We start from the raw sequence: 26783 nt of genomic DNA on the forward strand, positions 1-26783 counted from the left end.
ATATTAAAAATAGGTCCCGTAGAGTCCAATTCCTATTACATTTCTATTAGAAAAAGTAATGAAGGTTTCCCAAAATTATAAGAGTCCCGAAATATTAGGTAACAACAAATAGTATTCTTCATTCATCCTTGGTCATCTTTTTGTCGATTTTATATTAAGCGTCCTACTATTGAATTCCTAATACAGTCTGGGATACATACGATATGTTTTCTTGTTGTTAACTTTACAAAAAGTATTTAAAACTCACGACCAAAACTAAAACAACCTCGTAAGAACGGTATCGGACACAATCCGTACCCAAAACTCAACACCTTCAATAAGACCCAACATAAACGATTTACCTCATCTAGCACAGTTCCTGTTACGGTCAAGTCGCACCATCTCGAAAAAGGTTGCTTCATGACATTAATTGAATTAACATTAACTATTTCCGGCTGCACCAATTTCTTTAAAACATTATTTTGGAAACCCTTATTTTTTCTTAACTAAATGGCCTTCTTGCTACCCAAAACATCATCCTTTCCATTCCCCCTATTGCACGTGCGCGCACCTGCACCATGATCAACCCGCATTACACGAGTCACGCAATTCGATTACCCGCTCTCGAATGGGCTGACCAAGCTGACCGAAACATCGGTTTCGTTTCGCACCGCAAGATGGGTGCGCGCTCGCGAAGCACTGTTTTTTTCTTCGCCCTTTCCGCTGCCCGATGAATACCATTAGTCATGATGATCTCATGGTGGAGGGGTATGATTTTCCTGCTGCTACTTTGAACTTTCCATGCCCGGTTCCCGTTATGGGGAACAAACAACCCGAGCTCCCTTTTCCAAACGTTGCGATCGTTCTGGATGATCGAGCAAACTCTGCAGAGTGCGGCGAAGGCTTTGATTTCAGCGGACCGGGAATCCCTGTTTCTATGCCAATGTTTGGTTCCGAAGCAACAACTGCGTGCAAAATAAAGACCACAGTTGGGGAAAATAAGGGGAAACAGTAACGAATGGTGGATGACAATGATGATTTCCCCCCTAAAAACCGAACCGGAGCTTCCCGCCAATCATTATGGTTTATTAATTTGCTACACAACTACCGCCAACTCGCCCGCCAAACGGTACAAATGGCACATTCAAGCGCAAACCGTACAAATTGATGATGATCAGCATCATTGACGCTGCAGCCGCCTTTGTCATGGTGAAATGGTAATCTCCCATTTGTGCTGACCGGGTCCGGGGGTGGCTTTCCCGGAGTGCGAGTGAGCGAGACACGGGACCGGGACGTAGGATTAAAGGTTTTGGGTTAGGGCAGATTAAGGGATTACGGGATAACAACTCTACAACAGCAGTTGATTACCAAAGTCCGCGAAAGGCACACAAAGACGGTGGCATTAGAGCACACAGAGCGCCCCGCTTATGCTTATGCTTCGGCCGGAAAATGACCGGTACACATTGTGTGCGGATTTGGCCGTATTCATTAGAAGCAGGTCCAGTACTGTCCAGTGTAAGCATATTTGCATTGAGATAGTGAGTGAGGAAGGGACAAAAGAAACCTTATCACGCAGACAGTAGCAGTCTTGTACTTAAGCCCTTAGCTATCACGCCATTTTATGGCTCTTACGGAGTGATAAAAGAAAAACAACCACCTCCACACATACACAAACGCAGTCAGATAATTATCCACCGCGGTTTACATCATCACGGTCACTTTCCCTGTCGCGGACCGCGTACCGTGACCGAACGCTTTTTCCGGGGAACAGTTTCCGTTTTTTCCACGCGTTCGACACGCACGAGCTGCCCACAGGCCTCAACCCCTTGCGGCACACCGATAACACAGCCCCGTCGCACAAACGGAAGTGTTTCCCTGCCTTTTTCCTTCCCCCCCCCTCCCCCCATTGCACGTGCCGCGTGAAGAGTTTACCGTTGTACTTTATCACCTCCTATGTGTGTGCTTTTACTCGACACATTGCCGCTAGACACAACATCACACACGATGGCTTTTGAAGCATAACCCCTCTTGTTTGGTGTAAGTGGGGGTAAGATGTCCATCACCCCGATGTGCGCGTCCCACTCCCGAAAATAGCCCGCAGCCATCGGTTTGGGAAGGTTTCCACAACCAGTGGAAGGTTCATTAGCGTGTCTGTGTGTGCCGGCCTATCACGCTTATCAGGGAGAGCCCCAAGCGCGTGGGTAAGTTCAATGCCACCAGTGAAGCACTTCTCCTTTGTTTCACTGACCACTGACGGAGTGGGTCACTAAACGGCAACCCACGCACGATTCTGTGCGATCGTTTTCCGGTGAAACGATAACGAACGGCACGGGCTTGCGGGCTTGCGTTGCGTGACACGTGCTGGGAAGCGTTTGTCGGAAGCTCAGCCCAGGAGTCAATTGGCTAGATGAGGCTGTCTACGGGGTGATACCAACGCACTTACCCTTAAAGGGCGCGCTTACTCATCATGTGAGTGACTTGCACACACGCACAGCACCACCAATTAATGGCACGAAATTGGTGATGATGAGTGGTCATGATTTTGCTTTACCCCTTAGCTAGGAACAGGAACGCCTCGATCAAGGCACCGTACCATGCTGCTTGAAGGACGTTGAGCTTCGAGTTTGGCGATGAAAATGCACTCTTTCAGGGATATTGAGCTTTATAAAAAACTAATGAAATCAATATCACATCACGGCTTCGATCACGGTAGTGATAACGAAACACGATACTTTGATTGCTTAACACTTCGACTATTCCGGTCAGACTAGTGATGGGCTCTCTGGAGCTCACCCATAATTCCGAACCGAACACGGCGGAAGCTGTATCATCAGTTTGGTCCGAAACCTGATTCAGAGTCATTCAGAATATGCGTCAAGGTCGCCCGGAGTCTAAATCCCCCGAAGTGTTCGAATCAGTGTTGTCCGGAGTCGGAATCGCCCGGAGTCAGAATCGTCCGGAGATGTAGTCACTCAGGGTCGGACATTTTCGAAGTTGGAGTCATTTGATGTTAGAGTCGTCCGAATCCAATAAAAATCGATTCTAGATTACTCAAACTTCAGACAACTTCGACTTCGGGCGAGTCGGACTCCGATTGACTTTGTCTGACTATAATTCCACCCGACGACAACTCCGGACGACTTCGGACAACTACGACTCCTGAAGACTCTCAACGAGTTCGGCAGACTCTAACTCCAGTCCACTTCAATGACTCCGGATGACTTCGGCTTCGCCGACAACTCCCCACGACTCCGAATCCGAACAACTTCTTCTCTTCCAACTTTACCCATCACTCCAACGTCCAACTTTACCCATCACTATGCTCAATCTCTTCCAATCTTAGTGTCAACTTCATCCACACAAACACACCGCACGTAGTGTACGTGACATCCGGGAAGGGGAAAAGGGAAGAGGGTATTTATTAGCAATCCGATCCCATTACCCTCCATCCAACCCCTATAAACAACCACACGGTAATCACTCAGTCATACACACGCACACACCTGCAAACACACGAGCGAACGATTAAGCACTAATGAATGACACAAAACGGGAAACTAACCTGATAATCGTCCTGGTAGCTGTCAGCAAAGCCGTCAACTTCCCTCGCTGCTGCAGTTGCTGCTGCGGTTGTACCACCAACATCACCGCCGTGGCTGTCCAGTGCAAGCAAGCTGTACGGCAGGGAAGATGTCTCCAGCTGGGCCGGTCCCACCCCCGCCTGCCACCGGCCAACGAACGGTGTCTGGAGCTGCAGGTACGTAGGTCGTCGCCGCTTCTCGATGTTGCTGCGACCGTCTGCAGCACCGGCGACCGTCAGCGTTTGCCAAGGTGCGGTCGTTGCCGGTCGCTCGTCCACCTTCGGTGGCGGTAGAAAACTGTAGGAACTTCTGCTGCTAGTTACCGGCTGGCCGAGGCCAGCATAACCATAGGAACTGCCATCAATGCCGCCCGGGTAGCCGTAGTAGTAGTGGTTGATGCTACTGTTGTTGTTGTTGTTGATGCTAGAACCACTGCCGTACCCATACCAATCGGCACCATCAAATGCACCAAAGCCAAGCTCGGGCTGATCGTAATACGGATAGCTAAACCGACTGCCCAGTGGCTCACCGTCGCTCGGGGCCGGCTTGCCCCCCGTCGTCCTGCTGGTCCGATAGCTCCACGCGGAAAGACTTCTTCGCATCAGTGACTGTTGCTGGTGCTGCGGCGCTTGGCGCCGGTGGTCTGGGTTTGCCCCAGTTCCAAAGAAGCTATAGCCATTGTGGTTGCCGTTGCCCCGCTGCAGCACCTCCGTCTCGTCCGACGAGTCCGACTCGGAAAGGTTGTTGTCGTACGGCGTCCAGAGCATCGAGGACAGTGCCTCCTCCACGTCGGGCGGCTTCCGATGGGCCCGTGATTGCGCATGCATCTTGCCCGTCACTGCCCTCCTGCGAACGGCACCAAACACGCACTAACCCACACGAACGCGTTTCGGGCAATTGGCTCGCAAATAAATCCTCCAGGTCGCTCCTCTCTCGCTCTCTCTCTCAGCTTGGACGGTGTCCGTCGCATCGAACCATCGAACTGGGTAGCCTTCGACCGGGTGCCCTATCACACTGGGGCTGGCATGACCTGGCTAACCCGGCTAATTGTTCGGTCATCGTCAGCGGTTGCCCAACCGGTTCGAACGGGATTTCGGGCTTATCGTTTTAGTAACATAAACATAAACATGCCAAACGCGATACCTAAACCACACGCCTTGCTTGGGAGGGGAATTTGTGCGCGGGCCTAACCGTTGGATTCGGGATGCACAATGATCTCCTTTTTTGTTTGCTTTCGTATTCGTCCTCTTTGCTTCGATCGAACGAACTACCGAGAAAAAAGGGACACCGATGCTGCTTTTTTTTTTGCAGTGCATCAGCACCTTCCGACTCTCTCGTTCCGCACTCCTGCCAGGTTTCCAACGGCTAAAGGGTTGGACTTTAATGTCCTGTTTTGCCTCCTGCACGGTGGTACCTCGGCACCGCTCAGTATAAGGGAATTCAAATTAGACGATATTTATGTTTATATCTCGGTCCGTTGCACCCGAACCCGCACCCAACGATTCGCTCTTCAGCGTGCTCTTTATCGTGCAGGGGGCGCACGGTGGAGCATCATTAGCATCCTCACCGTCATGGGGTTGGCTTGCGCTTCTTAGCAACCAACCGCGCACGTGGAATGTACTTGAAAGAAGACGGACGAGATTCAGAATATCAGCGATGTCCTTCGTTGGCTGATATTCTCTGCCGCTTTCCTTACCCAACCAGTGTTTGACCACGTTTAGCTGGTCTCGTTAATTCCGTTGTCTCGTTGTCTCGGTTTTTCTTTTTTGTAAATAAGTGTCTGTACCCTAAAAAAACACGACCTGTGGCTTTCGATGTACACAGTCCAGTTCTGTCCAGCATCAGCGTGCCGACGATGGCTGACCCAAAACTCCAGATAAAGCTGTAGCTCTTCTTTGATTTTAACTCAATTTACTTCTGATATTTTCTTCCTGTGCTCTGCTGCAATTTCCGGTTCCAGTTCCACCACTGGCAGCGTCTGTTTTCACTTTTTACCAAACACACACGGCAACGGTTCCAAAAGCATTGCGTCCGAGCTATGCGGTGTGTAAGCACGCGGAGATCAGGCAGCCATTGTTTGTGCGATTAATTTCAACGGTTTTGTCCTCGAATCGGACCCCAAAAACAACAGTCACCAGAGCCACGGCACCATCAAGCAGCAGCCACAGCTTTGCGCTGATTTCGTCGACAGCGTCTCGACCTCTTCGGCACACAATCCGTGAAGCCAATCATCTTAGGGTACGTTCGCGGTTCGAGGTCGGTCGGGGGCCGTTCAGCTTCACAAATCCTGCGAAAGGAAACAAAAAGAAGAAGACACAAAAATCAACAACAAGAATGGCTTCTTTTTAAAGGCGTTGTGTACAGTTTGCGGTGTACTCCCGCAAGACGACACAGCAAAACAAGGGATGGCGCTTCCGTTTTTCCATCTCGCTTCCCAAAATGAATATGCATGCAAGGGGGAGGAAGAACGGGGCCACGGTGCTATGCTAATGAGCGAATGAATATTAAGTTGGTTAATGAAAAATGATAATTCTACTACTATTGCAACCGCACTCCTCCGGTACTCTCGCGGTTGTCGCTGGTGGTGGTGTTGGTTTGCATTTTCCATTGCGCTCTGGTTGAAGCATTTTCATATTTCTGAGCTGTCTTGCTGAGCTGATTGGCACAAGACGAGATGCTGTGAAGATGATGGTTAATAAAAAAAGAAACCGGAAAGAAGTGTTGAAGCGTCTAGCGCGTTTGAAATAGCTGATACTTCTCCTGCCGCAGCAAAAAGGCATTAAACTTTCATCACGCATAAGTTGCTATCGGAAGATCGGCGCAACAACGGCCCAGCCGAGTGGTTTGTGGCCCTTTTCCTCTGCCCAGGACCGTTGCAGAATGTCTCTAGACAACCATCGCCATAACGTCTACCGCTGGCCAGCCGAAGAAATGGTGCCCCATTTCTCAAACCCGGCGATGTGCGCAATGCCAACCGCACCGTATCCGTACACGCTGCTGCCCCTGTCATTCATCGTTCAATGACGTTGCAGCGTTCTCTTCTCGACACCGCGTTCCACACACCGATCGGGCGCGGATGAAACAATGCACTTGCATCGCATTTGCATCATGCTGGGGAGGAGGCAGGGTGGCACGTTCTGTCTTTCGGCTTCGAAGAAAATGGGCTGTGCGGAACCGGGCGTACACCAAGGAAAGTGAGTTGAGGGTATGGAAGGGCCTGTATGTGTGCGCTTATGCGAACCTTGCTCGCATGAGCTATGATCGAGCAGTGCACACACACACACACACACACGCATCGTCCGGGCCCAACAAAACCAAACATCCACCACCACCGCTGCACACGTGAGTTTCGCCTTTTCCACAATGCCTATTGTGTGACCTCCACTGACTGCTTTCCGCCTTCAATGGCATGTACACACATACACCTTCAAAACTCCCACCCCTAAGCATGGTGTGTTGGAAAACTTTGTTTTCGCTAGGTCAACACATATACCACCCATTTTGCCGCACCTCACAGCCACCCCCCAAACCAAACCGCCCCAACACGGACAAATTTGTGAATCAATTGTGGTGGCACCGAACCGGAGCAAGCGAACGAGCAGTTTCGAGCAGTTCCGAGTTCCGGCGGTCGAGCGCTTTTCCTCGTCCTCGGAGCGGGCAGAACACGCTAGTCCAATTGAAAGCGACTAATGTTTTAAGACATCGATAGGCGCTTTCGGCCACTAATAAAGATGCCGGCGAGATCCTACCCAGCAGAGGCACACCGAAGAAGGAGCCAGCGGTAGTGGCATGCGGAAGCGATAAATATTCAATTTGCAACCATCAGGTAAGCCCGACCGGGTATGCAAGACTAACTCTGCATAACTGCAGCCTCTCTTTAGGGGCCTACCGAGACCATGGTAACGGGGGGTACAGCTTCCGGGAATATGGATTCCCGGCTGGACTAGAAACTTTATTGCTAGGAAATGCATATGCATTCTAGGGCACTGCTGCTGCCGCATTCTAGGGAATACCAGTGACTTCGTACCAGACCAGTCCTTCTCTTGTAGGCTCATGGAGACTCACACACAAACACAAATTATTGTTCTGTAAATGGGCATCACATTTTACATTCAGCTTTTGCGCTGTCCAAGTCCTTCCAACAACAGCAATCGTTGGAGTCATCGTCGTTGTGTGCAATCGGCTCAATGTTGAGGCGCACGTAATGTTATCCTCGTTCCAAATTCAACATTTCATAAACATTAATGATGTATGTACGGTTCCGCTGTGTGTTTGTGATTGCTGCTGTGTACAGGAGACACACGAGCGGGCTCTAGATGGCTGATGGATGGATGTGAGCACGTCGGAGCATTCCATTAACAAAACCGCCCCTGCTTCTTCACAAGCTTCGGCGCATAACGTTTGGCCGCAGTTTCGCAGGTGACCGTCAAAACAAAGCGAAAACCTTGGAACTTACACACTCGGTTTGTCGGTGTTAGACTACCACGTGCCATTCCGTTTTTGGCCACACGATGGTCACGCATGCTAATCGATCGTGTACGATCGATTCGAGCAGCCGCTTACCGCAGACACGAACCCACAGCTCGAATAGCGCTCGAGCTTAACTACTCTACAAACGATTTATTCGCCATTCGGCAGCACAGCACGAACAGGAAAAAGGCAACGACTATCCAAAATGTATCGGCCAGGGCCGTATCTCTTGGGTCCGGGTCGGCCGGTCCAGTGTAAGACTTGCTGGGTTTGGGTTGGTCCACCCGCGAGCCGATCGGAACGATACGATGAAATGTACCACACGCAATACGGCACTGGGGACAGGTTTTAGAGCTATGGGGAAAGGAAAAGTAGTATCACTTTAGTAATTATGTCAAATTTACACCAAACTGTTTTGTTGATAGTCTACGTTACCACTCGAACCACTGCAGCAAACAATCGGCGTGAAAGATATGCCCGCAGCAGGTAATGCAAACGTCCTTCGACAGCAGCTCCCAGCAAATCGGACAAATCAGCTCACTGTACGGTGTGTCCGCGTGACAGTACCGCACGAGCGGGTGTGGTTCCTCATCTTCAGCTGCACTTTTCATACCCTACGCATGGAGTTTTTTTTTCACAAAAATTTTGAAAGCTAAAAAATTTATTACCGAAACAGCAAGATCTTTTTCTATTTTGATTGTAACGAAAGCCTTTTAAAGCAGCCCATTCGCACAGCATCCTTTGATGACCATGCGACCGTAGTGGATTGCGAAGGATTACCACCGGTCTACCGTTTTAAACAGAGGGAAGGAAAATAATCATTAATTTTCTTGATTAATTAGCTTTAAAAGCACTCTCCACGTTGTTTTCAATTCCGCTTCCTTTTTTTGCTTTTATAGAATGAAAAAAAAACTGAATAATTCAGTGCGTTTAAGCTAATTACTCTTGGTAAAGTTTTGTCTAGGACGCCAGGTGGTTCCTATTAGCAACCTCACTCCTACATCGCGCTCCCATAGCCCTCTTCAATCAACTTTGAAGTACAGGAGCTTATCATCATCATCACTGCCATCATCATCCAACATCGCAATGATTTACTGCCGTGTGGAGCAGCAATGTTTACACGAAAGAAAAGCGCTTTCATGGGATTGAATGGAAGGAAAAAATGCCATTCCCGGAAAATGCAACACGCATGAAGCATGGACCACACACAGACACACACATGATGATGCAGACGATGTCCAATGGAAAACTTTCCATTTTTTGTTATTGTTTGTTACATTTCAATCCCCATTTTCCAACCCACATAGCTTCTCGAACTCTTTTTTCTTTTGTTCTCGAGACACTTATTCGAGCACCTACAAATGTCCTTGTCGAACGCCTGCGAGAGCGAAAAACGAAGAACGACTTCACAGTAGGTGAAAGCATTTCGTTGTCGAAAGTTTCCACCACGCCTCTTCAGCAACTCTACTACGGCAGGGCCGTTTCTACTGCCTAGCATTACCTGCATCACTCGACGCTGCACTTTCCGTCGATGCAGTTTGTGTGTTTTTCTTTAGCATTTTCTTGTTTTAACCCCTCCTCGCTGCTGCCCTCCAATGTCTTTCGAGCAGGGGGAACATTTGAACATTTGAGAGGTTGACAAGCGTCAGCCAGCATCTACAGCTGCAATTTATCGACATTCACACCGTGGAACTGTGGTGCTTAGTATTGTGTGGAGCGGTGGCACTAGCCTAGCTCGCTAGTTTTCAGTTTTGCTAAATCATTCAATGGGAACGCGTCCACTGCTAGGACAAGCTAGCGCAACGAACACTGTGTACAGTGCGCGACTGCAAATGAAAATGAACAACGTTTAACAACTTGTAGCAAAGCGGAAAACTTGCCCAACGGGAAGGGCCTCGTTCCAGCAAATGCTCAAAACTTCGGGTCCGGCCACACGGTTTTGCGCGTCGTTCAAAGTCGTCCGCGCAGCAGCAGCAGCAGCAGCAGCAGCAATCGCCTAAAAAGTAAGGGGAAAAGTTTAGCTTCAATTAGCATGAATTATGGATGTGCATCCGGCGTGGAACCGATTCGTCAGAAGGCTAAAGGAAGGACATTTTTTTCTCTCTGCTTTCGTTTCTGCTTTCTCCGCACGCAAACACGCTGTTTACGCGGAACTTTTTCACTCCCCCCGCCGCACGGTGTGTCGTTATTAAAAATTTCACTCCAAACACACCCTGCGAATGATTACACAATCGACACGGTTCCACTATTCGTTTTTGCTTCCATTTCTCTCTCTCTCTCTTTTTTTTTTTTTGTTACTCTGATTGTGCTGTCAACTCGATCGCCAACCGGCCCGAGCAGAGTGTCAGAGGGGCTAAGGGAGGGGCTAAGGAGGGAGAAAAATAATTCTTCAACAGCAACCTACAGCCCACAGTGGAATGGGGAACGGGGCTGTTGAAAAGAAAGGAGAAAACAACAATGGATGAAGGAAAAAAAAGGGCGGAACGCATTCCCAATCCCGAGTCCTTCCGGAAGCAGGAAATGGATTTTCCATCGAAACCCATTCTCCAGAACTGTGTCGCACAAAGCCAGGCCAACCCGAATGGGGGAGAAGGAAGGACAGGCGACGCGAAGAAAAGTGTGCGACACAAGGTCGGTGTGTCGGTGTGTGCTTTCGAAGCTTTCGATCAAAAAGTCGACAAGCCGCGGCCGCGGTAATAGCACTGTGTGTGTGTTTGTGTTGAAAACAGTGAATCCGTTGCTGTTCAAAACATCTCAGGCGATGTTTGCGTGTGTATGCACCTTTCCCCCGCAGCATTCCGCCTTTTTTCCACATTTTTGCGGTGCAAAGTGTCGGAAAGAAGCCACCACGAGCTATGCTCTTCACTGTGCAAGGAGGAAATGAAAGCTTCTGGAGGTGAAACGGGAAGTAAATTTAATTTGAAAGTAAATTTAATTCATCCATTGTTGACACCACTCATTGAGCGAGCAGGGAAGAGAGAAAGAGATAGAGAGAGAGAAAGAGAGAGAGAGAGAGAGAGAGAGAGAGAAAGATGAAAATAATGCTGTTTTACAAGGAAACCCCATAAGAAAGACTCTTGAAATAAAACACTCTACTTGAAGTGAGTAAATCACATGGAAGGAAGGGAAAAGGACAGGATATTAATAAACAAATCGAAAAGAAACTATGTGAAAGAAGTAAATCGTAATAAAATGAGTAGCATATTAATTAAGAAAGATTACATAATCATTAGTAAATCGAATGCAAGAGGGTTATATAATTTAAAAAAAAGATAAATAAAATAATGTTAAAGAAAGACGTAATAAATAGAACCAACAAAGTAAACAAATAAAATAACATGCAACATGTAAAACACACGAAATATATGAAAAAAGAGACAATAGAAAATAGGAGAGAAGCATGATAATGTTTAAAAAAAACCCGGTAAAAACATGTTGATAAATAAGAAAGTGTAGGTTAAAGTTAATTAAGCACAAACAGTGCAAAATAGAACCGAAAATGAGTAAACATGAAAAACAAAAAACGTCATGAACAGGTAATAAAATAAGCAAAACGAATCTGCAAGAAACGAAACAAAGCAATGAAACAAAAAAAATCCCAAAATGAGTGAATCGTTCATCCAAAATCAAATAAGTAAAAAAAAGAATGTAAAAGGGGCGCCCAACACAAGGAAGACAAACAAAGCAAATGATTTAAACGATATACAATCGTCTCGCCATAAAATAGGCAACGCAAAGAGTACACGTGAATTGACAATAAATTAACCTCAACGAAGGGGACCCAACCAGCAAGCAACAGCAACTCATACCAAAACATACGAATGGGAAGAAAGATGTACCAAAAAAAAGGGACAATAATGAAAGTTCAACAGCGAGAAAGAACCCATTCTAGCAACATAATTCTTCTTCCAAGCTCCCCTTTGCCTTTGGGGAGTATCTTTTGTTTCATTTTCATAATCCGATCACGTGCCGTGGTGTGAGTGGAGCAAAGCCAAACTCGGGCAGGAGGCGAATAAAGGCACTCACCTTCCTTGAGGAAGTTTGCAAAATCCGCTGCATCTTCCTTATTTTTCTTTGTACGTGGAAAAAAGGATAAGACACCCCTGCCACTCTTACGAGTGGTACGCCCTTTCCTTGGGTTCTTCAGTTCCCCATGCAAAGAGTAGAAAAACATACCACCAAGATCAAATTGTACTTGCTGGTCGTACTCTTTCACCATACAAAATGGCAAAAATGATAATATTAATCCGATTAAAACTGTTGTAAGTCAGTTCTGTGAACTATTTCCCAAGGGGAGGAGTGCCTTTTTTTGCTCCCTGTTTAAGTCAACTCTACATTTTGTTACAACGCGATTTTTTTCCCGCTCTTCATTGTATTCCAAACCGACATAGGCTCAGTGTCGAACATCGTCATCCTTTTGACTTCCATCATCACTTTACCCCCATCAACGGTACCACCATGTACGACGATATTATCGCAAAGTTTCAAGCTCGTACAAGTGATACAACAACAACAACAAAACTCACAATATAACAAACTCCTGCAACGAAATCACGTCCATTCTAGTAAAAGCTAAGCCTCTCCGAGGCGGAAATTAAGTTAACGCTTCCAGGTTCGGTCCTTCGGGCACGATGGAAAGGTCGTGCGCTACTTCCAAGTAATGCGACAACCATCGCACAAAATTGTTGGAAAAGAGCACGGGACAAGAGCCTGCCAGAAGGAAAGAAAAAACGAAGCTAGCCAACCGACAGGACTGGAATCACTCACAGCCGCGCAAGACGTGCCATACACACATAGAGAGATGCTTTATCTCCTTGCCATGAAGTGACGGGAGTGTTTGTGTGTGTGTGCCATGATTAAGACATCGCTTACCATCATCAGTACACACACACAGCCGAGATAGGGATCGCTTTTCAGCGCGTCCGTCTTTTTGCAACATTCTGTGTGAAAAGGCCGTGCGACCGAGTGTCCACGGTGCACCGTGCAGTGTGCTGGGGTAGAAAGAGCAGGAAGAAAGCAGGGGTGAATATCTGTCCCGCGGGAGCTTCTGCCAGAACGAAGAGCTCGTTTTGAAAAGACAACACTACAGCGGCACCGGTTGCGTATCTAGCGGTTCCCGCCGGGACCAAGTCTAGGCCAATCTAGGACAAAACTCTCCCTCCCTCCCGACGACGGCGACGACGACGACGACGACCACGTGTAACAAAGTCAGGCACCAACAACACGAGCCGTTCGTCCTTCAGCCTTCTACGTCCTTTTTTTTCTTCTTGCTGCTGCTGCTGTTTAATGTTACTGGGATAAATTTTGAAGATGCATTCAGTGTCGCTTGACGTACTGGCCGTGCAGCGAGTGGGAAAGGCAAACGATGATGAAACGATGCGCCTTTATGCCTTCGATGCCCTGCGGCTGACATCGTCACCCCGCCGCGAACGGTTGATGTATGTGCGCAACATGTGTGTGTGTGCTATGTGCCCCTTCATTTGAGACCCACAGCCACAACCACATCACCGTGTGAAAATGATCCCGAATGCAAAACGTGTCACTTTTCGGTCCGTTTTCTTCAGCCCTAGCTTGGCAGGAGAGTCCATTTAATGGAGGCGCCTTGTCACTCACGTGCTCGAGAGCTCGTGCTCGGAGAAGCTAGGAGCTAGCTTCGGTGAAACCCGGTTCTGTAAAAGCGTGTGACAGAGGCAGAGTGGATGACTCAATTTGCATAGATGACTGCGCCAGATAATGCGTTCCGGGGGTTTCCGGGGCGTTACACACATAGCGCCCGGTGTGCTATAGTTGCTGCACCATGCGTTACTTCCCAGGCAGCATCAGGCAGCGGAGCACACACTGTCCCGGCAGGGAACTAATTGATAAAAGTTAGCAGCGCGCCCTAACGATACCAAAGTGTCATAGAGAGAACGTTAAATGGAATTATAAGCCCTGACACTTGGTTGGAAGCGGGTTTGTTGGGTTTGGTGGCTAGTCAGCTGTTATCATACGACGCAATCAGGACGTGGCGCTAGACGACTCAAACATGCTTCCTCAAGCACGGTTTTGCTAAACGTCTTTCAAAATGTACTTTCAATGCTTTTACAGCGCGGTCATTCATAACACACCATGACCCATAAATATTAATTTTCCAAAAGGGGTGATTGTACCCCACCGCCGACGGAAAAGCCAAAACCAGCCGGGCCGAATGCTGCAGCTAATTTAATTAATGAGATTCCCATTGTCTCAGGCGTCGGCAAAGATGTTTCATTGATTTAAATGCCTTTCTTTGCTTTTTAATGTGTTTCCGTTTCCGCTGAGGCAATGTAACAGCTCTATTTCGAAGCCTCCCGCCGGGAGGACAAGCCTAACCAACGGGGAGGAGTAGGCCTTGGTTATACAGTCTGGTTCGCTCATAACGAACTACTACACCCGAGAAGCAGTTAATTTCTGATTAAAAATTCCATTACAACGGAGGGGAGAAGACGTGGCGCTGGAGTCGGTCTTCGGGCCGCTATGCCTGGAGGGAAATCGAACAGCCAAGCCAGCCAGCGAGCGAGCAGCCACCAATTTCCCGGGCTGAAATATGAGGCCTCGGGGTTGGTTAGCTTCTGCACTGCACACCGCGCCACTGTTTGTTCGTTCGTCCTCCCATTAATGACGATCGGAATGGGTTTCCCAGTACATTTGGGCGGAAGAGTATTTGCCCGCTGGCACTGGTCCTTTTATCTTTCGCGCTGGATGGGTGAGAAAGTTCCGCCATAAATAAGATCATAAATCAAAATTTAACTTTCACACCTTTCGCCTCGTGCGCCATCGTGTGGTCGGTCGATCGGTTACGTTTCGAGTTGTGTGCACCAGCGTGTGTTTGGATTGTTTTCGCTAGGAAGGGAAGAAGAAAAAATCGGGACAAATTATAACGGCAAGTTTTGGGGCGCCCGCCCAGCCAGTTGGATAGTTTCCAAATTCGCTTGTTTTTGATGACTTTAAATATGCGCTTCCATGTGTGTTTGGTCCGAATGGCGCTGTCCCACGCTACTGTTCTGCCGCAGGTTCTACGTCCGCGCACGGTCAGGTGAAAATAAATCAACCCACAGAAGGCTACTTTCTCTCGGTTTTGCTGGAAATGGAAATGGTTACGGTTGTTTTTTTTTCCACTACCACACACACAGGAGCTCATTGACTCGTGCTCGACCACAACACCCGGACGGCCAGGAGCGGCTAACACGAGTTACGACCGAAAATGCTCCACCAGCTCCACCAGCAGACAATACAGTCGGGGCCACAGTAAGCACTTCCCATCCATGGCCGCAAACCCCCAAATGTGCCGTTTCGCCTCCCCACCCTCCCAAATGAGAGCGGGCACCCGCACACGGTAATGTTCAACTTTTTCACCGGAAACGACCAAAACCCAACCACCCGTCGGAACCACACGTCGTGCACATTAATCAATGCTGTTTTTCCCTCCCCTCGCCTCCCAGAAGGACCAGAAAGGATGGATGCCGATCCGGAAGTAAAAGCACTCCAGGCAGCAACACTCACCCGGGGCTACTAGATGCTGCTGTCTGTCGTCTTCTGGAGGAGATTCACGATTTCACGGCTGGCCACGATGGGCTGTGTCAAATTCCTGCAAACGGTCGTACAGTAATCCAACCAACAACAAAAAAAACCGCACACCACAACCATAAACACGTGTGCGATTGTCGTCACTTGAAGGGAACGGGGCTACTTATGAGCTGCCCTTTCGCTTGCACACACTCACACAGCACTAAGGATGGAAGATTGTGAAGATTGTTCACCCGTAATGGGCCACCCGGATTACGGTTCATTCCTTTCCGTCGTAATATACAGCGCGCACACACACACACACACATTCACTTACACTGTTTATGCACCCCTTTGAACTAAGGACACACATGTGTCTGGGTCACAGAATCGTAAGCTCTCGCATGCGTAAGATTCGCGGCCGCGTGTACTAACCGGAAGCGTCGTTGTCCTACGCACACCGATCCGGACATCCGAACGCGACGAATACCCCCGGTCGACTGCTGGGAATCGGGACAACCTACCGCAATCAGCAACACAAAAGGGCACACACGCGACGGAATGCCGAGCGGACGACTAACTGTAAGGGCTGGTCCTCCCCCGACCCGATCCTGGCAGGCGAAAGTATCATCTGTGCGCTAAAAACATTCACCCGAGTGTTGCCGCGGACGCATCGTTCGTTCCTGCGCAGTTGGTGCGAGTCGCCGTGTGCCTGCTTTCCGGAATGGCAGCTATGTTTTGGCGCTTTTTTGCCACAGAAGCGTTGCGTTCGTTCCCGAGGTAGTAATACTTTTGCGGAAGCACGAAGGAAAATAGTATCACTGCACTGAATTGCTGCTCTACAGTGGGGATGGCACAACAACACAACACACACGGACATTTTTCGTAGCCTGCTTGGACGTTTAAATTAGTGATGGGAAAAATGAAAGTTTGAAAATGAAGGTCTGGAATCAGGATTTGAAAATGGCTCCGAAATCAGAATCGGTTTCGAAACGGAGTCGGTTTCGGCATCTCCATAAGAATAGACGCTTGGGTCCATTGATGCTACGTATTGATAACCGCAAAGAATCAAAATTTACTAGTTAACGATCCACTGGCTTGAATTATTGAATCCGTTCGTAGCGCGAACGTACGACGCCCAAATCAAACTCTAGGGATGGCAACACATTTCATGAGCCCGGTCCTACAACGCCGCGGTGAATAACTGTAGCAACCATCTAGTAAGTTAGGAAAATGAGAGTCGGGACGTAAGCCGCCGCTACGAACGGATTCAATAATACCAGCCATTCTCATGGAGATTCCTGGACTGATTACGCTTCTGAAACTTCCCAAGTAGCACAATTCTGTTAAGAAACCGTTAAAAGTATGCCTAAAAGTATTACTTTTAGCTTTCCATACAGCAGTAATTTCAGGGCTTAAAACACTGCGTAACGCTTTCCTGGCTTCGTTAAAAATTCAAATTTCGCCGGTATTTTTAACGAAAAATATCAAACTCAACGAACAAATCGACAGAGATGGCTGTATTGCTCTGTCTCATTCTATATGCATTTGCTAGATCTTCGTTAAGTTACAACAGAAGGTGTTAATATTTCATGGAATAAATGCATAAATTCACCACAAATACTTTTATTCGACATTTCATCGTTTTGTCACTGCATATTGTCACTGTATCACATAAGTTTCTTTCATTCCATGGGTTTCTTCCATTATATCAGCATGGAGGTCAGCTGCAGCCGTGTACGAAAAGCATGATGTCCAAACGCTATCCAAATCAAATATGCTGCGGAATATAAAACTTATGTAGCTCATGTGAAGATAATGGTAATATCGATACACTGACCTGTTATAAAATCATGATGACACACAAATTAAACAATAGCTGATAAAAGTTGTCGCAGACGCTTGGTTTTGTTGCCATCTACACACAAGCTACACACACGAAGCTTGACGAACTTTTTGACATAAGAAATGGAGGCGCCATGTACGTGACCATGTACAGTATGTCTCAAAAATTATCGTCATCAAGAGCATATTATTTTGCCCAAGAAAATATACATTTTTATGAAAAAATTTCTCATTTGCAAATATTTCATACCCTTTATCAAACTCTTCACATGTATTATTTGAAAATATGAAATATTAATTTTTTATTTTTAAATTCTTTTTTTATTATCACCGCAGCTTCAAATAGAGGAATAAAAGAAAACACATAGTTTTCAAACAGTTAATAAAAAAATAGTTTGGTGTAAAAATAAATACGCATTATTACATAAATAAGAATGAAAAATGATTTTCCGAATATTGAATAAATTGGAAATGGTGTACATAAAATTTGAAAAACACTGTGTGTTATAGTAACCCGAATCGAACAAAAACGAGTGTAACGGAATACGTCGTTATGATGTAACGCTGGCAAATGTCATATTCTCTTAAGAAACTCTATTTGATTTTTAAAGGCTTTAAAAAACTGTTAATAATCAAATAGAGTTTCTTAAGGCTACTTGGGTTCTTATTTCAAGAACTAATTCTCATTCCGGAGCTAATCCCATTTCTGGAGTCAATCCTGATTCCGGAGTTACCCGAGCAAATTGCGATTTCCAGGTCGATTTCGATTCCAGAGCCGATTCTGATCGTAGAATCGATTCCGGAGACGACTGCGGAATCGGCTCTGGAATAATCTCTGGAATGAACTCCGGAATCGGAATCGATTCCAACATCTGAAATGGCTTCGGAACTGATTCCGAATACGGAATCGGAATCGGGTAGGTCCAATTCCGAGCTCCCACCACTAGTTTAAATTGCCCAACTGACAAAATGGGCGGTTTAATCAATTCAATTGTTATTAGAATAAAACTTGCAGGTTTGGGGTGAATAGTGGATTATTGTCAGTAAAAAGCCTTCAAGCAGATATTTAAAAAAAATGTGTTTTTTTACCAGTAATTCGCGGTTCACTACACTGAACAATGCCGTTCAACTCCACATGGCACGTGTGTCTTTTCTTTGCCCTTCCATCAAACGCTCCCGATCATCCGTGATGTTCGAATAATCCGGCGTTTGTTGTCATTTCGCTGTGCGAAAGGGAGAAGAAGAGCATCCACTGGACGTGTTGGATGGTGGTGGTGGTGCAGAGAAGACTTATTTGCCACTTCAAGCCACTGCTCATGAACCGGGTTTGTTTTGATAGCGGACGAAACAGGGGTGCAGTATGCCGACAAACAACGCAGGTTCTTCGAACGGGGTACAATTCGCCTACGTAAGCTTATCGCCAATAACGTCTATCTAACGTATCAATTACACAGATACAATTTCAGGGTCCAACGAAACGCCCTCCCTTGCGGAACGGTCCAGAACACCTGGTGTCGATCAGAGCTAACACAACAGGCCCGAACATGACGTAAGTAAATAATGCACCGGTTAAACATGGCCAAAGGAAGAGAACTTCTTTACAATGCCCATTTGTTTGCCATTACAGCACAGACGGAGACATCAATGGTTCAGAGGGAAATAACAATGCGGCGTCTACTTTTACTTCCGAGCGTAACAATTCGTCTGCTGTCGCCGAATGCACGGATGATGAGGATCCTTCTTTTAACAGGGAAGGAAGCTATGCTCCCCAAGAGGAACAAGTGCGAAAAAAGCCAGCAAACTCAAAGAAAGCACAGAAAAACAATTATCGTGATAGAGCCAACACACCAGGCCCGAACATGACGTAAGTAAATATTGGACTGGTTAGGCGTGACCAAAGGAATGTAAGCTGTTTCTAAAGCTGTTGCTTTGCCATTACAGCACGAATGGAAACATGCATAGTTCAGAGGGAAATAAAAACGTTTCGACTACTTTTGCTCCCGAGCGTATTGACTCGGCGACTGTCGGCGAATGCACGGATGATGAGGACATTTATTTAAAATCTCCTGGAAACTATGCTCCCCATGAGGAACAAGTACGAAGCGATACAGCAAACTCAAATGAAAAGCCGACACCTGCACCAAAGCTGGAAATGGAGAAAAGTAGACGGAGAGCCTGGATTGGTGGATTGATAGTTATTATAATTGCCTTCTTCTTTTGTTTCATTCTACAAAACCGGTACAAACCGGTTGAAGGTGAATCATTCTATAAGCTAGGAACCACCTACCCAACCGTAGATCAAAACCTATGGCAGATGCTGAACGTTAGTGTCCGGCGTGCCATCACCACCGTCGACAATCCTGAACCCGGAACCATACTGTTCCTCCACTACGGCCCCACCGATATACTGGATGGGCTCATTGACAGTGTGATCGCGGTAACGACCAGTCACTTCGGGAACACGGACGCGATCCGGCTGCCCGGAGCACACTTCAAGCGCTCCGACATCCAGCAAGACTTTGGCGTGTTCGTGGCGCAGCAAAAGGAAGCCTTGCGGAAGCGAAACGTAATGCTGGTGCGAAATCTTGAAGATGTGCCGGCACGGTCTGCTCGAGCATTTCACACGATTTGTGACACCCAAGAGCCACTGGTGGGCAGGGCGGTCATTTATCTAACCCTCGATATGGCCAAGGCAGCTGGCATGCACGAACCGAGCAATGTCAATGCCATAGAGGAAGCGGAACGCTTTTTGCAGAAGCTGTGGGGAGATTCGTTAGAACCGGCAGTGCTAGGTCCGCTGATTACCCGGCTGACGGATAATGTGTTCCGGATTGTTTGAGGAAGTTAGCTGGTAGAGAGGTCCTGAAAACAGCGGTTGTGTTCCCATCGGAGGATTCGAAGTCCTCGTACGCCGGAATATTGCGAGTATTGCATCCGATTGCGTGTCCAAGGCATGTGAAACTGTTCTTTAAATTAAAGCATACATTTTTGTTCGGACGATGGAGATTTTTCCCACATAGCTAAGACGAATAAATTAACTAATTCGCATTGAACCGCTTGATGTTGTCATGCTGTCGAAGAAAAAAATGTAAACAATATTTTCCTTCTCTTTTCCACTACCGATCTGTCACGCTTCTTGCGCTCCCAGATGTTCGCACCAACACTGTCGCACGTTCCGCACATCTGTCAAACGACGTACCACAGAAGCAAGCGAAAGGTGAAGACGCGCGCGGTACCCCTAGAAAACGCAGATACGTTTTCCACACAGTTTGTTTTTCCCCCGAGGGTTTCCCATTGTTTTCGCACGCTTGTCCGCACCCGGCAGTCCCAATGTCCAAGGAAGCGGAAGCGATTCGCGTCGACAAGGAGCTCGACCTGTCGAACGCGGGCCGCGGCGTGTGGCTGGTGAAGGTGCCGAAGTACATTGCCAACAAGTGGGAAAAGGCACCGGGCAACATTGAGGTGGGCAAGCTGAAGATTTCCAAACAGGTCGGCCAGAAGGCGCAGGTGTCGCTGACGCTGTCCGACGCGGTCATCAACATCGATCCGGCCGAGGAGATACCGCGCGACCACCGGCTGGACGTGTCGGTCGTGACCAAGCAGACGCTCGGCGTGTTTTCGCACGCCGTTACGACCACGCGGGACGATCCGGTGCCGGAGTGCGAGAAGCAGTACATGGAGGGCCGGATCGTGCAGAAGCTGGAGTGCCGCCCGTACGCCGACCACTGCTACATGAAGATGAAGCTCGAATCGATCCGCAAAGCGTCCCAGCCGGCCCGGCAGGTGAAGTCGCTCGAGAAGATCGTGCACAACTACAAGCCCGTCTCCGACCACAAGCACAACATCGAGGACCGGGAGCGCAAGAAGGCGGAGGGCAAGAAGAGCCGGGACGACAAGAACGCCGTGCTCGACATGCTGTTCAACGCGTTCGAGAAGCACCAGTATTACAACATTAAGGATCTGGTGCGCATTACGCGGCAACCGATCAGCTACCTGAAGGAGATACTGAAGGAGGTGTGCGACTACAACATGAAAAACCCGCACAAAAACATGTGGGAGCTGAAGAAGGAGTACCGGCACTACAAGGAGGACGACAAGAAGGACGACGACACGCCGAAGGACACGATGTCGGACAGTGATAGCGACTGAGGTGGATGTGATATGGCGCTTTCCGTCTGGCGTTAACACGGGTACGCGGCCGGACAAGCTGCTGCGAACTGATGCACGATGTTTATTCACGCGGTTATTTAACATAAATACACAAACAAAATGGGGCTAAAAAAGAAGTAGAGCATTTTCCAAACCTGAGTGGATACGTGTGTGTGTGTGTTTGCGCCCGTAACGCGACGAGTACACTTCGAAACGGGAAAGGGGAGTGATAAAATCAATGCTACTATTCCGAAAACCAGACATACACAATTGCACCAACCTGTTGGGGAAAACCTAGAGCGAAGATTTGTGTCACAATTTGGGAAGAGAAGCTACAAAAGGCGATTGAAGCATCCCCCCCGGTTAAACCTCGCCAAAGTTAACGTGGCCCGTCTTTTGCGCGTGCTGTTGCGCCTCCACCTGGCCCTTGAGGAAGCAGTCGCAGTCTATGCACTTGAGGGTGAACTTGTTCACGTCCGTGTACTGGCGGGCAGATTTGGCTTCCTTGGCTAGCTGTTCCGCCTGCTGGTACACCGATTGGTCTTCGATTGGGAAGATCGTCTTTGGTGCGTCACCCTAAAATGAGGCATGGTCGATTGGTGAACGATACAGGAGACGAAACCACAGCAAATTGCGGGTCCAGTGACGTTTTTGTTTTGAATTTACAAAGTGGCATTTACTCACGTTCGTTGATTCCAGGTACAGAGGGTCGTAGTGAATGCCGTCGAACAGCAGGAACCCGCGCATGCCATAGTTCTTGTCCTCGCCGAACCGGTTGATGATGGCATTCGTGATATCGACCACGTCAAACTCGAGCCCGTAGTACGCAGACAGGATGGACACTTCGATCGCACCGCCCCACGATTCGGGCTGCAGTATCCAGGCACAGTATTCATCATTCGGCCGTCCGAGGATTCCCTCGTTGTACTCGTGCTTGTCGCCGTTCACTGTGCTGGCGATTATCTGCCTCATGTACTGAGCACCGTCCGGGTCAACCTTTCCCGTGATAACGTACCCTGGCGAATGGAATGAGAAACAATGAGAATGAAGCAAACAGCTGGGTGACGCGCAAACACGACTAATCTCTTCCACCAACCCTCCCTTACCTATGCTCGTGAACAGGCAAGAGTTATCGGACGGTACGACGCACTTCAGCAGTATACCGCCACTGTCCGTGCCCTGGGCCGCCAGCTCCTTTGCCAGCTTCTCGTCCTGCTCCAGCCGCTTCGTCGCTTCCAGCTGCTTGCGCTCCTCCTCGGTCAGCGACTTTTCCTCTACGATCAGCGTATCGCCATTGCTGATGCCCGACGCGAGCACCTGGTTCGCTTCGTTCGACAGGTCGAGCGGTTTGAACGGGGGAAATCCAAGCACGACGTGCAGCGCGTCGCCCGGAATGTTGGTCAGCTCGACGATCCGCGTCTTCAGGTCACCGACGGTCGTCGTTTCCGCCAGCTTGCTCACAATATGCTGCTGGCCCGATTTGGTTTTGAGCTTCAGTGAAAACCCCATCCCTGGTTAGGTGTGGTGTCTAGCGCGCTATCACTGCTGGTGTGGAAGGCGTACGGGACCACACAGGTGGGAAATTATGCTGCAGAATGCCTCGATGGTGCGCCACACGCTACGCAGTGAGTGTCATGTAATGGTTCTCTGTGATGGATTCGCTAATTTTCCAATGGTTCCTAAAGTGTTGTTTTTCTCTCTTCCTGGTTGTTTTCCCGAAATAAATTAAAAATAATCAACAATGACGTTTGACGTTGCGCAAGTGATATGGGGGTACGCGTGTAAGAAAATAAGTAACGAGGACATTTTTTGCAAGCAACCAGCAGCTTATTTTATGTCTCCGATTAATCGCGTGGATGACGGTACATATTATAGTTTTGTTTAGAGATAAAATACAATTGTAAATCAAGCATTTGATTTTGTAATGATGATTTCAACTACTAACTGGCACTATTTTTTGTAGTGTATGGTCATTAGTTTTAAAAACAAAAAATAATTAATTTCAACTTGTTTATCATTACTGCTACGGACGAAGAAACGTCAAATTTCCACCTTATTTTGGTGCCACTTTGCGGTCAGCTGTCACGGTCAGCGGATATCTCTCAATTGGTCGAATTGAACACAATTTTCTACCCCAATTCAGGTAAAAATGAACAATTCTAAATGAAATTATCGCTCTATCCTTTTCTTATAAGATTCTTTATTCGCCATTTCCATAGAACAATGACGCTACTAATCAATCCGCGCCGCCCAGAGAAGGTGCACCGCTACAAACCCGTCGACTCGGCCAACCAGGGTGCCGGAGTAGGGGACGATCTAATGCCAGATTACATGAATATCTTGGGTATGTTTTGCCTCGGTTGCTTCATTTGTCTCTAGTCGACTGCTGCCTAATACTTGCCACACGTTCCCTCCCGTGCATAGGTATGATATTCTCCATGTGTGGTCTCATGATGAAGTTGAAATGGTGCGCCTGGCTGGCGCTGTACTGTTCCTGCATTAGCTTCGCTAACTCCCGGATTTCAGACGATGCCAAACAGGTGCTGTCCTCGTTCATGCTCAGCGTTAGTGCCGTCGTGATGTCGTATCTTCAGAACCCGACACCGATGACACCGCCCTGGCAGTCGATGTAGTTTTGGACGGCTCGGGAAACGGTACACACATACAAAAACACACTATCGTATGTCCAAAGCACACAGAAACAATCGATTTAAGCAACACCTTTTTTGAATAAGATTAACCATCCCGGTCTTATGGTACAGTGGACAAAGTTGTGCACCGTTTCGAATAGGCAATCCGAATATGTACGAGCAAATACGGGTAAGCTTTTGTTAAAATTAGTTTAGTTTTTTATTTAAACAGGGTTGTGTAAAACAACTGCAAAGATCTCATAATCTTGGGGTCATTAACGAATCGCTGTTTCTCGATGTCGGTCATCATGTGGCTTTTATTATTGTGGACGTGAAATTGACCAATGTCTTCATTTCAATTCATGATCAATCTTAAAATCAATATATCTTTAACACGGTTCAGTTCTGATACATATTTAAATATTGTGATGGTCATAAACCTTTTGTGAGGTGCTGAGACTGAGCTTAGTTCAACTCAGACTCATTTCGGCCCTTGGTTTGAATTTAAACATACGCAGGAACGTATTCCAAGCATGGAGCCATTCCACTCTGTCTGCCCGCAATCCATAAACTATTCAAATTTTACACTAAACACTTTCTCCGAATTATTTCCGAATCTTTCGTTTCTCGATTTGCTTACCCAATGAGCGCCTGTAGCAAGTGGAGGAGATTTACGAAAATTTTACGGCAAAGCTTGTTTAGTCACATTTTTGCTCTAAAACTTTAGCCGAATATGCATACACTCTCCATCGCTACCTCCGTTATGTGATATTGATCACCTTCATCTCAACCCACGACCACTACAACATGCCAAGACGACGGTTAATAGTTTAAATGTTTATTTTTTAATCATGCCTGCTTCGAAACCCGAACTTTCTAAACGCTATGTTATAAATACAAGTTTAATTCGAGCGGCTAAATTCCGTACGACTGCTCCGCCCACCATCCTCCTTTCCCCAAACCTTCCACACAAAGGAAAGACCGGGAGAAACGGTCAAACTGATTCGCGAAACCCAAGCAGTTAGGCTAACTTTATTTACAAACATGTGGGAGAGTAAGCGGCGCCCCCTCCCAGCAGTTACAGTGCCGTTGTGTCCTATTTGATTACGTCGCAGTCGCAACACTCGTCGTTGTCCAGCTTTTCGTAGTTTTGATTCATGCACTTCCGGATGGTGCTTTTCGATTTGGGGCGCACCGGCCCGTCCGGTCACATGCCGTCCCCATTGATTGCCACATCGTCATCGTCGTCGTCGTCGTCGCCGTCATCGTGTGCGCCCTGACTGCTGCCGTTAGTGCCCTCCAAGCTGTGGCCCGGCTCGGGCATTGAATTGTCCACCAGCACATCCGATAGGTTGTCGTACCTGTTGCGCGGTAGAGAGGAGCGGGAGAAAGTGGTTACAAGAAACTTTTAGATAAACTTCTTCACTAAAGTGATGGGTCGCCTTCCGTCCCCCCGGCCCATGTGTTGCGTTTATCGGGATAGGTGCGTCGGTTGGGTTACGGTCGAACACGCGCTGATTGAACGTGCGGGGGCACGTGTGTCTTGCGTGAAGGGTAAAAGTTTTGCCTTTAGTTCCTCGAAACAGGAACTGCGATGTTGGGTAGCTACACAATGTAACACATAAACCGTCCGCTGTAGGTTGGAGGGACGGCCTCGATCCATTTACATCGCCAACCGGCCTCCCCTACTCTCCTCTCCTTTAAAACAATACTCACTTGTCAGCGTGTTCATCACAATGGTTCAGCAGCTCGTCGTCTTTGCCGTGCGGTCGAAACTTGCACACAGTTAGCAACCGCAGCATGGCCAGCCCTATCAGCAGCCCACCTGCCACGTGGCTCAGCCAGAGCCGATGGGGCCACACGATGAGCGCGATACCTAAGGCCACGTACGGAAAGGTCAGATGCCAACCGCCACAGTACCGGCAGACGCTCCAGCACCGGTAGCATCCGGACGAGTAGTCATTGCTAGAACGAAAAACGGGGAAGAAAGTGGCATTAATACGAACAATAATGTGTGAGTGAGAGTGAACGGGACGACCGGAAGCATATACACCCCAATTAATCTTATCGTACTCTGCATACTCATTAGAGAAAAACTCATTAAAATTGTTGCATTCGAACAGCATTGGCACCGATGATTGTCGACATTCGCTTATTGCAATAGATTAATTTGATCCTTTTGGCGATTTGCGTTCACGTGAAATTGAGCAAACAGCTTAAAGAGGAGTGCCAGCAAAAGTAATTGCTTATAATTATTTCATTATCGACCACGGTGCTGAAAAAATGGCTATTATGGTGCAGTGGACATTTACGTGAGCCGTAGCACCAGTAATATACAGCGAAGGCAGAAAGAGGGATCATCCATGAATTACGTCACGTTTATACATTGGGGCGATCCCGTGGTCCAGTCGTTTACATGAACGACTCAATAACATACCCGCCATAGGTTCAAGGCTAGAATAGACCGTCCCTCCGTAGCTCCGAATAGACGCAGCAACGTGGTACTGAAATAAGGTCTCGAAAGCCTGTAAAGACCGGCATGTCCGCATAGGACATTTACGCCAAATAGAAGGAGAAGAAGAAAAGTTGGTCCATTAACAAATGC

General features: G+C 47.7%; 6 protein-coding genes across 25 annotated transcripts in view; 3 read left to right on the top strand and 3 right to left on the bottom strand.

Annotated features, from left to right (window-relative positions):
- Window positions 1–16421, bottom strand: part of LOC121591885 — a 136839-nt gene extending 120418 nt beyond the window's left edge. Inside the window, exons 1-5 of one of the 6 annotated variants that reach the window (XM_041912936.1) lie at window positions 9532–9904; window positions 8466–8817; window positions 8017–8384; window positions 5257–5847; window positions 3542–5180 (exon numbers count right to left, since the gene is read on the bottom strand). In XM_041912936.1, coding sequence (XP_041768870.1) covers window positions 3542–4387 — 846 coding nt within the window. In that variant the 5' untranslated portion in view covers window positions 4388–5180; window positions 5257–5847; window positions 8017–8384; window positions 8466–8817; window positions 9532–9904. The other 5 variants (XM_041912937.1, XM_041912935.1, XM_041912939.1 and 2 more) reach the window with 5 other exon arrangements.
- A 2213-nt stretch (window positions 16422–18634) lies between these two features.
- Window positions 18635–20490, top strand: LOC121591494. Of its 4 annotated transcripts, XM_041912069.1 has the most exons (5): window positions 18635–18807; window positions 18866–18948; window positions 19027–19263; window positions 19341–19561; window positions 19655–20485. In XM_041912069.1, exons 1-5 carry the CDS (start codon window positions 18760–18762, stop codon window positions 20236–20238), a joined length of 1173 nt encoding a protein of 390 aa, XP_041768003.1. In that variant the 5' UTR covers window positions 18635–18759; the 3' UTR covers window positions 20239–20485. The 4 variants fall into 4 exon arrangements, with proteins under 4 accessions (XP_041768003.1, XP_041768001.1, XP_041768002.1 ...); XM_041912067.1 differs by having other exon boundaries at window positions 19341–20483; XM_041912068.1 differs by having other exon boundaries at window positions 18635–18792; window positions 18854–18948; window positions 19341–20480.
- Window positions 20491–20570: 80 nt separating this feature from the next.
- On the top strand, window positions 20571–21675 carry LOC121591495 (general transcription factor IIF subunit 2). Its single transcript, XM_041912074.1, has one exon. It carries the CDS (start codon window positions 20730–20732, stop codon window positions 21546–21548), a length of 819 nt encoding a protein of 272 aa, XP_041768008.1. The 5' UTR covers window positions 20571–20729; the 3' UTR covers window positions 21549–21675.
- On the bottom strand, window positions 21603–23286 carry LOC121591496 (ubiquitin thioesterase OTU1). The gene is made up of 3 exons (XM_041912075.1): window positions 22655–23286; window positions 22233–22564; window positions 21603–22124 (listed from the first exon to the last, which is right to left on the bottom strand). The coding sequence occupies exons 1-3, from the start codon at window positions 23055–23057 to the stop codon at window positions 21912–21914; spliced, it is 948 nt and encodes a 315-aa protein (XP_041768009.1). The 5' UTR covers window positions 23058–23286; the 3' UTR covers window positions 21603–21911.
- Window positions 23287–23579: 293 nt separating this feature from the next.
- On the top strand, window positions 23580–24312 carry LOC121591499 (protein Asterix). Its single transcript, XM_041912089.1, has 3 exons — window positions 23580–23691; window positions 23768–23892; window positions 23973–24312. The coding sequence occupies exons 2-3, from the start codon at window positions 23772–23774 to the stop codon at window positions 24179–24181; spliced, it is 330 nt and encodes a 109-aa protein (XP_041768023.1). The 5' UTR covers window positions 23580–23691; window positions 23768–23771; the 3' UTR covers window positions 24182–24312.
- Window positions 24313–25011: 699 nt separating this feature from the next.
- LOC121591497 overlaps window positions 25012–26783 on the bottom strand; it is a 36452-nt gene continuing 34680 nt past the window's right edge. For all 12 annotated transcript variants that reach the window (XM_041912086.1, XM_041912081.1, XM_041912083.1 and 9 more), the window contains 2 exons: window positions 25895–26143; window positions 25012–25539 (listed from right to left, as the gene is read on the bottom strand). In XM_041912086.1, coding sequence (XP_041768020.1) covers window positions 25386–25539; window positions 25895–26143 — 403 coding nt within the window. In that variant the 3' untranslated portion in view covers window positions 25012–25385. The remainder of the gene's footprint in view (window positions 25540–25894; window positions 26144–26783) is intronic.

The sequence above is a fragment of the Anopheles merus genome, chromosome 2L (genome assembly GCF_017562075.2).
Source record: "Anopheles merus strain MAF chromosome 2L, AmerM5.1, whole genome shotgun sequence".
NCBI classification, from domain to species: Eukaryota; Metazoa; Arthropoda; class Insecta; order Diptera; family Culicidae; genus Anopheles; species Anopheles merus.

Coding starts and splice junctions, on each gene's coding strand:
- LOC121591494 (XM_041912067.1), top strand. CDS start 18,760: ATGCCGACAAACAACGCAGGTTCTTCGAACGGGGTACAATTCGCCTAC. Junction 18,808..18,865: donor ACGGGGTACAATTCGCCTAC/GTAAGCTTATCG, acceptor ATACAATTTCAG/GGTCCAACGAAACGCCCTCC. Junction 19,264..19,340: donor ACACCAGGCCCGAACATGAC/GTAAGTAAATAT, acceptor TTGCCATTACAG/CACGAATGGAAACATGCATA.
- LOC121591495 (XM_041912074.1), top strand. CDS start 20,730: ATGTCCAAGGAAGCGGAAGCGATTCGCGTCGACAAGGAGCTCGACCTG.
- LOC121591496 (XM_041912075.1), bottom strand. CDS start 23,057: ATGGGGTTTTCACTGAAGCTCAAAACCAAATCGGGCCAGCAGCATATT. Junction 22,565..22,654: donor TTGCCTGTTCACGAGCATAG/GTAAGGGAGGGT, acceptor TCCATTCGCCAG/GGTACGTTATCACGGGAAAG. Junction 22,125..22,232: donor TGTACCTGGAATCAACGAAC/GTGAGTAAATGC, acceptor GCCTCATTTTAG/GGTGACGCACCAAAGACGAT.
- LOC121591499 (XM_041912089.1), top strand. CDS start 23,772: ATGACGCTACTAATCAATCCGCGCCGCCCAGAGAAGGTGCACCGCTAC. Junction 23,893..23,972: donor AGATTACATGAATATCTTGG/GTATGTTTTGCC, acceptor TCCCGTGCATAG/GTATGATATTCTCCATGTGT.